The sequence below is a fragment of the Rousettus aegyptiacus genome, unplaced genomic scaffold (assembly GCF_014176215.1).
Source record: "Rousettus aegyptiacus isolate mRouAeg1 unplaced genomic scaffold, mRouAeg1.p scaffold_m13_p_15, whole genome shotgun sequence".
NCBI lineage: Eukaryota > Metazoa > Chordata > Mammalia > Chiroptera > Pteropodidae > Rousettus > Rousettus aegyptiacus.
The window spans coordinates 11,326,338-11,339,714 of record NW_023416290.1 but is presented as its reverse complement, the minus strand read 5'-3'; the positions used below and the strand labels follow the sequence as shown (position 1 = coordinate 11,339,714).

The window sequence follows — 13,377 nt, the reverse complement described above, 5'->3', positions numbered from 1 at the left end:
CCACCTTGAGCACATCACCTGCGTTTCATGAATCACCTCTCATTTTCTGGCCAACTTCTATTCACCCTCCCTTCTCCGGTTCCCTCCCCAGCAAGCGCCCGGCTTGTGTGCCCCAGCGCTGCACTGTCCTGCCCCTGCCCTAACGACACTGGGCGGAGCACACTTTTATTTTGCTTTCCGTGAGGGTGATGCTCACTAAACTTGTATGACCTGGCGCCCTAACGGTAAAAGCTGAACACACCACCACCGTCGTAAGCACAACTGTAGGTTATGATGTTGAGCTAATGTATACTGCACCTGATAAAACAAGGGTGAAATTTTTTTAAATATGAGATAAAAAATAAATTAAGATTCAAATTCTAAATATTTTCTTTCTGTGCCAGAATGGATCATTTTCCATGCTGTGTCAAGTTCACCTCTGAAGGGGGGGAAAAAAATCACTAAGGGCCTGAACTCCCTAGAAAACTATAAGCTGTTTGGAAGGAGAGGACGCCTTTTTGTATTACCTGTAATTGGCACATGGAGAAGCTCAATGAAGGGCAGAAGATGAAGAAATTACTTCCTCTTGAAGATAGACAAAAGCATTTTTAAAATTACAAGTTGTTTAAAGCACTGCACACTGATCAGGAGAACCGAAGGCACACTACGCGGAGTAGCCTGCGTGCAGAGCAACTCCCCTTCCTGACAAATAAACGTGTGGGCATGGCTGTGGGTGGCTTATGAAGGCGGAATGATTTAAGCAAGGTGCCAAAGTGTTACATTCTTATGCCAACTAAAACAGAGGGCAAGGGGCAGAAGGACAGACATGCCTTAAAGCCTTAAAGCTTTTTTTAGAATTCACTTTCAAGACTTTGAGTGATTCTACTTTTAAATAAAAACTATAATAAGAGAGAAGAGAATTGCTTCATTTTAGGGCTTGGTGATTTTATCTATATCTTTAATTGAAGCTTTGACTAAGAGTTCACCGAATATATTGATGAAAAGTGTTTAAAATAAGTACTATCAGAGCTGCAGGGTAAGATAGCGTTTCTATTCATTTTTATCCACTCCCCTCTCGCCCTGCCCAGTGCTTCTGGTGGAGTGTGGCCAGCGGGAGGTGGGCGGGGAGAAGCCGCCAAAGACATGTGGACGGGGTTAACCTCCTCTGCATCCCTCAGAAAGAGGCACTTACCTCCATCACTCCGTTTACCTGGCGGTATGGTGATTACTTATCAATTTCTCCCACAAGATTCTCAAACAGAGGCTTCAAGCTTGGCCCAGGGGATTTTTTTAATTTAAAATTTGAAACATTTGGGAGTATACATTTGTCAGAACTGTACACACAAAATGTATACATTGTTATTAAATATAAGTGACAATATAGATTTTTTTAAAGTCATTATATATATATATATATACACACGCACACACATACATACATATACTTTAAAAACTGCAGTATTTTCACATATTGCACAAACTCTTGAATGATCAGAAGACTGGAAACCACAGGGCCACATTCTCAAGTTGGCACAGACTGGCACGAACCGGCTGAGTCGGCCTGCTCCCCCTGACCTCTGGCCGGGTCTGAGGTCCCGAGGAGCGCGCGGAAGCAGGGCTGGGCAGGCGCAGATGAGACCTGAGCCGCTCGCGGGCGGGCACGTCCGCGGGCAAACGCGGCGTTCAGTACCCTCAGCAGATGTGTCCCAGATCTGTATCTCCAACTCTAATTTCTCGCCTATACTTCAGCCTCTTATCCAACTATGTGACAGATATTCATTTAGATATCACAGAAATACCTTTAACTCCACATATTCCAAATGGGTCGTCATCTCTACCAGCCCTGCCCCCAAACTTGCTCCTTTTTCTTGCTCCTTTCTCCTTTTTCTCTCCAAGACTTCCGCTTCCCACTCAACTGCCCCAGGCAGTCTCCGTCAACTCCTCTCCCTACCTCATTTGCCCCAGTGCATCCGGACACCACATCCTGGTCGGATGCCCACGAAATCTTAGAAACCGTCCACCCCTGTCCTCCCCCAAGGCTGCCGGCCCGGCTCAGGCTACTGAATCCGCTCCTGACAGGCGCTGTTTCTGGTCCTGCCTGATTTATTTTTACACCACAACCCGGATAGTCTGGGAAAGCCTCCTGCTTCCCCTTCCATGTCTCCCTACTCGTTCGCTGAGCCGGGCTAGTGCTGTCCCTGCCCTCATGGGCTCAGCATAAATGCCAAACGGCCCGACACAGCCTCCAAGGTTTCGCCCTGGCTTGGACTCCCCCAGGTGCTCATTCGGCAAGGACCCCGATTCTCCAGTTGCTTCGCTTGGAAGCTCGATCAAGCTAGATTTCATTCTAGTGAAGAAAGCTTCCGATTTTGAGTCAAATCACTAACTTAAGGAAAAGGATCTGAAAATAAAGCACAGGAACCTTCTCAGGGCCTTCGCCTCCCGTAAATGCCGCCGTCTCACCTTAGGCTCTTTTAAGTAACAGTGCATGGCCTGGGTGACATCCGCAGCGTGGACTGCGTTGTGGTAAGGGTTCTGACTGTGGTAGTCTTCTTGAATCATAACTGCAGCAAAGAAAAAAGACCCCAGATTGAACTGTAAATGGGAGGCATGTATAAATACAAAAACAGTGATGATTACAACAAGTTCTCCACTTACACTTTTCCAGTGGCTACCAGCTAACTGTTCAGATTCAGAGATGATAATCACCTCATAATTCACATGTATACCCAGAGAATGCCATTTTACCTTATAACTTGTTTGTAACTTTCACAAGAAAAAGTATTCATGGCAAAATTATAGTATTTTATTTTATTTTTTTTTGCCTTTTAAAATGTGACTACCATTTTGCAAAACTCCTCTCTTTAATTAAAAAAAATTTTTTAAGTGGTTTTTATTAAACCGAGAGACAAAAAGAGTCTCTCAGCTTCATAAAAAGCAGTATAACAAATATTTATTTTGCCATGTACTGTTCTAGGTAGCACTAGAAATTCAGCAGTGAACAAAAATCTTGACAACTCTAAAACAGCTGAAGTATTGGGGTGTATAAAAACGATCCTATGGGTGTAACATCAGTGAGGTAAGTTTTGGATCTGCAATTCGTTTTTCAGCAGCAGGGCGGATCTTCTGTTAATCCTGCCTTCTTTGCTCAGTGTGTGCTAAGCTATCACGGAAAAGTGGACTAGGGTTAGAGGCAGCCCTCTCCCTGCTGCCTTCAGGCCGGCACTAGCACCTGAAACCGAGGGACTTCCAGGTAAAGTGGGCCACTCCCGAGGTGGTGAACTAAGACCCACTGGTGAGGAGGAAAACGCATTCAAATTCTGCATTTACTTTGATCCCATCATTTAAAATAGTCTTTTTGTAGCATTTTATGGTTTATATATCAGTACGATATCATAGGCAAATTGCAAATAAATGTGCATTAAAATTTTCTCAAAAGTGCTAGGTAATAAATTTATCTTAATTTGGTACTTAAAAGAAAATGTTATTTTTTCTTTTGAAGAAAAGAAAGAATCCTCCTGCTATTAATTTTTTCCTAACATATTTCTTTGTATTCAGTGAAAAACTTCAATGTCTTTCTTAGCAGAGCAGTCTTAAGTAAATATTACCCTGTACATTTAAACATATTTGAAATAATTTTTAAAGTTTCCTGTTAAAATAGGAGACCTAAGTGCAATGCACCCAATTTTTTAAAGTTTTAGCCTTCAAAAACGTCGAAAAGGACAGAGGCTGTGTTGTACTTGACAGAAAGCTGTGGCTGGTTTTAGAGACTGAGTGCAAAATTGTCCTAGCCCTCCCCACGGCCTCCCAGGGCTTTGAGCCTCCGCAGTTCCCCCGCCAGGAGGGGCAGTTTATCTCCACCTGGCTTTCCCTAGCCACCAGGACACGGTGGGCGTGAGGGCCGGCCAGCGCTAAGCCAGGTGCCAGGAGCCGGGCATGCTGGCGCTCTCAGAAGCTGGCCACCGCTCTTTGAACGAGCTCAGCTTGTTGTAAAATACATGCATACTTCTTCTGTTCGTTTTTAGTGTGAATCTACCATGGTGCCTAACTCCCCTGTCTCCTTGTCATCTACTAAGAGACCACGTAGGCTTGAGCCAGGTTAGGCCCTGTGTTCTAGATGAGGTTCCAGCCGAGGCCTGCAAAGCCGCCGTGCAGCTCACCTATGTCAACTGCAGGTCATACATAGACGGCTCGGCCAGACCAGGAGCAGCATCCGACGACCCCACACCCAGCAGCTAAATAAATGCGTGTCGTTTTAGGCCACTAAATTTGGGGTGGTTTGTTTAAGTGCAATAGCTAACTGATAAACAATTTTTTAAAGTTCCTGTATAAATCTTATTACTACTAAATGGGTTAAAGTCACTTACCTAAAAATCTACGAAGTTTCATCATATCTAAATGGAAGTACTCAATTAATCCATGAAGACTAAATAAATGAAAAGTTAAACTTACTAGACTATTTCCTAAAAAAAAAAAGAGAGAGAGAGAGAGATCAGTAGCTAACATAATTGCGTTGTTTTCCAAATATGGGTTTTGAATATACAACATAGAGCACTAACTCCTACTTTTTGTTTAAAATTTACATCTCATTTTACTAGTTATAAACTTCAAGCATCACATCTTTTTTCTATTCTCGGAAAAATAATTTTTTTTTGTTTCGTTTTTTTCACAACCAAGTAACAGGAAGATAAACATTTTCCAATAGATCGATTTTCTTAAAGACACTGAAATAATTAAAATCAATAGAAAACTTTGAAAATTGTCCCACAGTAAGTTTAAGTCAACTTCCAAAGCACCTGAAACATGGCTGCCCTCAAGCTCTTCCTGAACATCCCCCCCCCCCACCCGACTGGAGCTAGACAGCGATGTCCCACAGCCCTGAACACCTCCACCACCTGGCTAGAGCTGGACAGTGATGTCCCACAGCAAACCGCCGTGGCTGCAGTCCTGTTAGGTGGACGCTGTGATCATTCCGAAACATATAGGGCTGGTAGGACGAATCAATGACCTTCTCCAGATCAAAACTCTGAACTCAATCGCCTGCCTCTCCTAATCTTGTGGTAGAAAATCTGAGAATTACTAGATCAGGGGGGCCAAAATCATAAAACTAGACAGAATTCTATCACTATAAATTAAAAGTCAACACTATCCAGCAATCTTATGTTTTTCTAGTGAAAAGGCTCTTTCACTTTACAAAATGCTCATTTTCAAGCCTTCTCTACTCTTATCAAACTTTCGACATACTCACACCTTATTCACCTCACCCCCTCATTCTCAACAACCTCATCCTTCACACACAAAACATACAAGCCCTCAAATGAACCTTCCCCGGTCCATCAGATACAGCTACCCATGCCCCACCGCCAGCCCCACTGAATCGAAAGAGCCCTCCCACCCTCCTGCACGGTCTCGGTAAGCATCAGCACTCAGACATGACATTCTCCGTCTCTGAAACAACCAAGAATCTCTGACTCTCTTGGCCCCTCCAGTTGTCACCCCCTCTATTCCCCTATACAGCAAAGTTCTCCAAAAGAGTTGCTACATGCAGCAGGGATCATCTTCATCCTCAATTTCCACTCCTTTGTCACTGACAACTGGAGTCATACCAAGCATAGAAATTTGGAAAAACCACCATTTTTATAATGCCTGGTTTTCTCTTCCAAGGTACAACTCTCTGGGTTTTTAAACCTTCCATTGTATTTCCCAAAGTCTTACAGATTTCCTCTACAGGACACAATAACAATCAAGTAACTGTGTTTTAGAGGGGTGTGAGCTCATAATTATGGCCAGCACTCATACAATATCAGAAACGCAATTCTGGTGTTCTCTAAAAGAAATCTGTGATTCTCCCAAAAACGTACAAAAGACCTAACAAGTCCCACATTGAAATTTTTCAGTAATAATATTTATGAAGGATTACAAAAAAAAAAAACTATAGGACTAAACTCATTATTTAAAACTGCATAAACAATTGTCAACAGAAGCCCGTGGCTGAGGCAAAAAGTAAATTAACTGGAAAAAATATTTGCATGAGCAACTTTGGAGAGGCTGTGGCAACCCTAGAGAAATTTTTGTTTTTTAAAAAACTACCTGACATGTCACCTTCAAAAGGAAAGAAAAAAACATTTCAAATCTTTTATTTTTAGGAAATTAAAAGTTAAAATGCTTTCAAATCTTAAAAACGCTATACTGGTGGTACAAGCACGAGACTGTGCAGTTTGGAAGCATTTGTGGGAAAGTAAGCTATACTTTCTGTTATTACTGTTGTAACAACCAACTTTTCTTTGGGGATATACATAAATATTTCAGAATGTATATTCAAACAAACTATCCAATTAAAAGATGAGCAGAGGATCCGAACATTTTCCCAAAGGAGGAAGACACACAGATGGCCAACGGGCACATGAAAAGGTGCTCAAGACCACTAATTACCAGGGAAATGCAAATCAAAATCACAATGAGATATCACCTCGTGCCTGTCAGAAAGGCCGTTATTAAAAAGAAATAAAAAATGTTTGAAAGGATGTAGAGAAAAGGGAATGCTCTGTGCTCTGGAAATGCAAACTGGTGTGGCTACTATGGAAACTAGTATAAAGGTCCCTCAAAAAATTAAGAATAGAACTATCACATGATCCAAGCTCCACATCTGGGTATTTATCTGAAAAAAATGAAAACACTAATTTGAAAAGATATTTGCACCTAAGTATCCATCAATGGATGAATACAGAAAATGTCTCTCTCTCTCTCTCTCTCTCTCTCTCTCTCTCTCTCTCTCTCTCTCTCTCACACACACACACACACACACACACACACACACACACACACGGAATAGTACTCAGCCGTAAAAGGGGATCTTGCCATTTGCAATGACATAGACTCTGAGGCATCCTAAGTGAAATAAGCCAAAGACGAAAGCCATATAATCTCACTTATGTGGAATCTAAAAACAAAAATACTGAGCTCATAAATACAGAGAAGAGACTGATGGTTGTAAGAGGTAGGGGCTGGCAGGGGCCAAATAGGTGAATGGGTCCAAAGGTACAAACTTCTAGTTATAAACAAGTCATAAGGGTGTGATGTACATCATGGTGACTACAATCGATACTGCACTGCATATTTGACAGTTGCTAAGAGAGTAGACCTTAAAGTTGTCATCACAAGAAAAAAAAAATTTTGTAATAGCGTATGATGACAGATGTTAACTAGACTTACTGCGATTATTTTGCAATATATACAAATATTGAATCATTATGTTGTATACCTGAACCTAATGTAATATGTCAATAATATCTCAATTTAAAAAAATGTATATTCATTCTGTATATTTAGATTATGATAGAGTTCTCCCCAAATCGTTTACATTTGTCCTTGATGGAGGACATTACTTATGCTAAAACTGTGCTAAAACAGCAGTTTTAGCACAAGTAATGTCCTCCATCAAGGACTTTACTTGAATCTGACAAGAACCAATCTATTAAAGCGTACAATGCACATCAAAGTGAAAAACTGCATGTAACATTTTTTCTCATTTTCAGTTTATAACATACTAATTATTTTAATACCAGTGAATAAGAACACAAATCAATGAAACATTTCAGAACAAGTGATGCTTAGCTGATGCATTAAACAAGAAACAGGCACAGAAGAACTTATTTTATATAAAAATAGACACTCTTGAAAAAGAAAACTGCACTCACAGAAAAGCTTCCCTCATAAAAATATATCAAGGGACAGAAGGGCCTAAGGTGCAGTAGCCCTTGAGCCCTTGACAGATTTTAGAATGTGGCTCTGGCCGGCAGGTGGCAGGAGCAAGCCACCTCCACCACACAGGCCTGGAACGAAGCTCCTCACATGCCAGGTAGCTTCCAGCAGTGACACGCCTATCTTGCTATCTCACATAACCTAACTCTCATTCCTGAAAAAGGAACATCCTCCCAGACAGTACCGACTTCCCTGCCCGCAGCAGCAAGCCGGGGACCGTCTGTCTTGGAGGCGATCACTGAGTTCTGCCTCCTCCCCGCCTCCCCTGCAACATCATTTGGGAAATCAGCAGAGTGAGCAACGAAGAAGGCACTGGATCAAAAGCAAGAAGGGGAAACTACACACCTGGAGACCACGCACATATATCATCCAGAATTCATTTCAGGCCAAGTGGTTTTGAAAGGAAAGCAGTGTTAATTCAATAATGCCCCATCATCATCTGTAAAATCACAGGTGGGTGGTAGCTAACCATGGGTGGTTTTTCCGAACCCCTAACATCAGCCCTAAAGAAGAAATCATTCGGCCATCCTCTCTACAAAGAGGAGTGAGGTGACTGAAGCGAAAGCGAAATGTTAAATTAACGAAGGCCAAGGGTCTTTACTTCTGCCCATCCTACCTCACTCCACTTTCATCACTTTTCACCCCGACTAGCACTTTTAAAAAATAAAATTTAGAGACCAAGCATTTCAGTGAGTGATCAATGTCCCAGTGGACTAAGGACAGGCCGTGAGCTCTTGCAGGCAGTAAGGGTCGCGCTGCCTTATTGTTACCTTGAGGTAACAACTAACGCAATATTCGTGTTGAGTTAGGAAAGGGGAGTTTCCCAGATCTAGAAGAAGCTGAGCCGCCTGATATTTCACCACCCATATTTTCAAAAAGGGGAAGAGGGCTGACGGGAAGGCCAACAGTGTAAACGATATCACAGCCTCACAGCCGGGCCTGTGTGGACGGCCGAAGAGCAGGCCGGAGAGGAAGGTGCAGGTGGTCAGTGGCCAGCGCGGGAGAAGCAGAAGGCAGGGCAGCGGGAGGGAGGCTTTGCTGAGAAGGCGACCTTCACTTCACTGTCTTTGCAGCTTTGCCCGATTTTCTGTTAACTGCGCGCAGGCAGATAGAGGTGATGACCAAGGTATTTTCACCAGCGATTCTGAAAAGCTGGACACACACTGGTTCTCCAGATGAATAGCTGTATTTGTTTGTCCATTTTCAGCATCTGGCTTACTCCCGAAAGGAGCTTCATTCCAAAGTAAAATGAGAAAAAAGAAAAAGGTGCCTTCCGAGCACAGCATTGAGCCACACGTTTATTTCACTCTGCACTGTCAGAACCGACTTCCTCTCAGTATACTCTCCACAATGCTTAATTTATTAAGATTTAGACAAAAGGGGCGAAGTCTCTAGTTGAACTACACCTATCACCACATTTTTATGCCAAAAATTTTACCCTATATAAAAACTGCTCCTGTTCCCAAGGAGAATAAGGAACTGTGACCCCTTCCCCAAAACAAAACAAAACTCCGGGGCGGTGGGGGGGAGATCAGAACAAAGTCACCTGTTTTTTCCCAAACCGCCCATGACTCCGCAGATCCTGATGAGCCCCCCCCCTCCCCCGAAGCTGCAAGCGTCCCCGCTCCACAGCGAGGCAGGGCTGGTGCGAGCCATGCCGCTGATGGCCACGCGCCCTCTCTCTCAAGGGCGCAGAGAAACAAACGCACAAAGCACAAAGCTGGAGGCTCGCTCTCGAAAGGTCACCAATCTACCACGCACGCGCAGCTACCGAGGCGGGAATACACAATCAGACGTCACTGTAAATGGCCACAACCCGAAAGAAACTGAAAAGGGAAAATCAAGACGATGGGATACAAAACGTTCACTTGGGTTATGAATAATAGTAGCATTAATTAGGAATGGCCAAGCGATGGCGATGATTTTTTGATTACTACTACGAGTAATAATCAAAAACTAAAGTTACGAGACCGATTCTCTGGGCTCGGGCATCAGTCCTGAAGGAGGGACAAAGACATCCCTCCGCCAGCACAGCGCCGGCGGCCCGGGCGAGCGACAGCGACAACCCGCCGGCGGCTGTGCCGCGGGCGCGGCCGTCCGGGGGACACAATGACGTGGAGTAAGTCAAATTCTTCACTTACCATTTGTTAGTCTATCAAATAGAAAGATATCAAAATTCCAATTTCCAACTTTTCCCAGCATACACTGAAATGAAAACCAAACATTCCTACTGTAATTTAATTTCAATAACATACTCTATCTTTTGTAGATAGTTTATGGAGAAGTTAATGAAAATGGAAAGTGACTGATTTACTTTAAAAAAAAAAACCGCTAAATATCACTCATTGTCCTTTTAATCATGACCTTTCCAATTGGCTCCAAAAAAGGTCTAAGAGAAATAACTCTATTTAAAAAAACAAATATTATTTTTTTTCCAATTAATGAATGTACAGCTAAAGTTAGTTTCTTTCAATTTAACCCTATAGTTCCATGAACTTTCAAGAATTCTAACATCACTGAACATCACAGGAGTGTGGCTCAGATGTTGCATGGTCTAGACAGGAGATTTTAAAAGCCAAGTGAAAATACGTTATAGTAACTGAGCCCTTACTACATTCCCGGTACTGTTAAAGGTGCTTTACTCACTCTCACTATTCACGCCAATGCCGTCAGGTAGGCATCGTTTTCAATCCTCATTTACAGATGGAGAAACAGGCAAAAAGTAAACAACTTGCTCAGCTAGAAATTAATAGAGCTGGGATCTTAAAATAAGTGGTCTGATTCTTAATCCTAGGTACCTGACATCTATCCTATACTAACTACTATGCTTAAATTATTTGTTACTCATTTCCTTAAGAAACACTCCCAACTTATTGGTATTTATTTATATCCTTAAGTATCCTTATAAAATAATTAATAGCATATACTACATTAATTTTTAGGTATGTATTTCAATCACGCAAATAAATCCCACACTGACCCTAACAAATAGATTATATTTTCACACTATGTATTTGTAACTTGAAAAATCTGTGCACTTTATTTTTAAGAAAGTTTTGTTTCCAAAAGTTGTTATAACATTTATGAATAAATGGACATAAGCAACAGCAAGATACTACTAGTAGAGGTTAACTATGGTAGTACTAACAACCATATACAGACCAATATTTGCATTCTAAAAAGCAGACCTTGTGAAATTTTTAAGATTTCAAAAAAGCATGAACACTCTTCATGGATTTCTTTTCCCAAACAGGGAAGCAAATTTTTTCATTTTAATGTCATCATAAAGGTACTCCAGCCTTATCTACACAAATTTTAAAATCTGGCCCATAAATATTAAATAAAAAATAATTTTAAAAATATTAGAAATGTAAGATTATTGAAAATTCTCACTTGGTCAAAAACAAGCTCATCTAACCTTCACCTTCATTAAGACATTTCAAACTACATGAGAAAACAATGCTCACAATCACTGGGTTTAATTAAGAAACAGCGAAATCCTCAAAATATCTTACTGATAAAAGAGACTATAAACGATTTGACTGAAAGTCATGAAACCTAACTTCCTGCTTTAATTTACCTCTACATGAACTGGGTGAGCTCAAACAAGTGTCTTTTGCTCATTTGGCCATCGTTTTTATCTACCGAATACAGATTTTAGATCAGATAATGTATAATATTCTTCCCAGAACTAATAGCCAGTATGATCTTACAGTTTAATGTTCTACTGATCTACCTGTTATTTAATGTTACAATTAGACATTTTCATTTATTTATAATTACTTCAGAAATTTCCTTTGCTCTGTAATAATCATAAAATAAACAGCTGTTCTAAAGGAAAAACCTGAAAAATGGGCTCAAATAATTTTTGCATACCAAAAAAAGGCTGTTAATCAGTACCCTATGGGGTAAAAAAAAGTATTCATTAAAATAATCAAAAAAATTAACATTTTCTTGAAAAAGCAATACATACCTTGGCTTGTCCATTATAATCATCATCTAAAATGTTTAGGGAATTTGAAACAGTAGTACCACGAAAAAAGCGTGAAGATCTCAGGTAGCGCTGGAAGCTTAGTAACCTTCTGATATTCCTTGCAGACACAGAAACTTCAATTTCAGATTGAGCTGCAATAAAAGGCGTAGAAGGTGAGCACAGCAAGATGAGACTACATATAATATCTCTGTAATACTCCTTTTCTAGTTACATACAAATATATTTTTTAAAATAACCATTATACCATACTACATTTCTAGGAGAGAAGAGGTGCTTTATTTGTATTTTCAATTAACAAACTATGAATAAGGGGTAAGTGGCTAACTTTGACAGCATTTAGAAAGCTAATAATAATGCGGAGTGTGGCTGGACTAATAATCAGTGTTTTTTAATCATCTCTTTATTATTTCAATACACTGTATACATATTATGAAGCAGGAAGACAAAATCTAGTTTCAAACTATGTTTCATATTGAGAAGCCAGGTCCCAAGTTACATATGAGACTTCAACAATTACACAACACCTTAAACCCTAATGAGGTATCGTTTCAAATATTTCCTTAAGGTAAATTCATTTAGAAGAGAAAATGGAATGGAAAACAGTTTTTAGCCTGTAAGAGTTCTCAAGGATAGGAATACAAATTCTATAGGATGAAAAATTCTAGGAAAGATAGGCTTGCATGTTGGAGACTGACGTGTCCTTTCAGTAATTCTAACAGCCATTTTTCTCTCTAGTGTTAGAATAAACCAAAGTGTTTTTGAGCAAGAGACAAAATAATAGACTTAGGTTAAAAGTTATCTTGTAGGGAATGTGTTATCTTTAAATTCTAGAATCAAACTAAATTCAGTGAAATGTTCACAGTAAAAAACACATGAAACTGAAGACTAAGAATCAACAAATCATTCTCTCTCATATTAACTTTCATTAACTGAGCATCACCAGGTAGAATGCCAGGTAATCAAACATATTTTCTCTTGTGTGTCCAGTCCCTAACCCTCTATTTTATCTACAAAATAATGGTGATAATATTTAATTCAGAGTACTGGATTAAATGAGATAATGCATACACGAGTCAGATACATAATAAGTATTAAATAAATGGTGGCAATGCAGATGATGATGAAATTGATGTTGATACCACTGCTTGCAGGTGTGCTTCTAGGTAATTCTCCTAAGTTCCAAAGCCAGTCATGCTGTTCTCAAGTATTCACTGGCTACTCATTATCTATAATGAACTCCATCTCCTTAGCCCGGAAGAAAAAGCACTACGTTCCAGGTTCTGGCATGCTCCAAACTTGACTGAGGTGTCCCCTTCCCTGGGAAGCACATCTGGACACCTGCACACACCACATCTGAGAGAGACGGGAAGCACCGCCCTGGGTAGTGATAGTTCCCTGTGCACGGACCTACCCTACTACTTGATGCTGTACTATAATTGCGTATTTATCTGTCTCCTTCATAAACAATGGCCTTCAACAGAGGCACGAACTATTTTTTCATCTCAGCATTCCAAAGCCTAGTAATAGTACCAAGTAGGTACATGTAAAACATACTATATAAATGTTGAATGCATACCGTTTTCAAAATATTTGATGAGTTTTGAGGTTCCTGCATACTCACATTAAGCCAGAAAAAAAATACA

General features: G+C 40.6%; 1 protein-coding gene across 6 annotated transcripts in view; it reads right to left on the bottom strand.

Annotated features, from left to right (window-relative positions):
* Positions 1–13,377, bottom strand: part of PDE7A (phosphodiesterase 7A) — an 89,213-nt gene that overhangs the window by 12,780 nt on the left and 63,056 nt on the right. For all 6 annotated transcript variants that reach the window (XR_001597876.2, XR_001597880.2, XR_001597879.2 and 3 more), the window contains exons 4-7: positions 11,714–11,865; positions 9,882–9,945; positions 4,347–4,442; positions 2,443–2,543 (exon numbers count right to left, since the gene is read on the bottom strand). Coding sequence is in view for 2 of the 6 variants with exons in the window: in XM_036232818.1 (XP_036088711.1) it covers positions 2,443–2,543; positions 4,347–4,442; positions 9,882–9,945; positions 11,714–11,865 (413 nt within the window). In the remaining 4 variants the exon portion in view is untranslated. The remainder of the gene's footprint in view (positions 1–2,442; positions 2,544–4,346; positions 4,443–9,881; positions 9,946–11,713; positions 11,866–13,377) is intronic.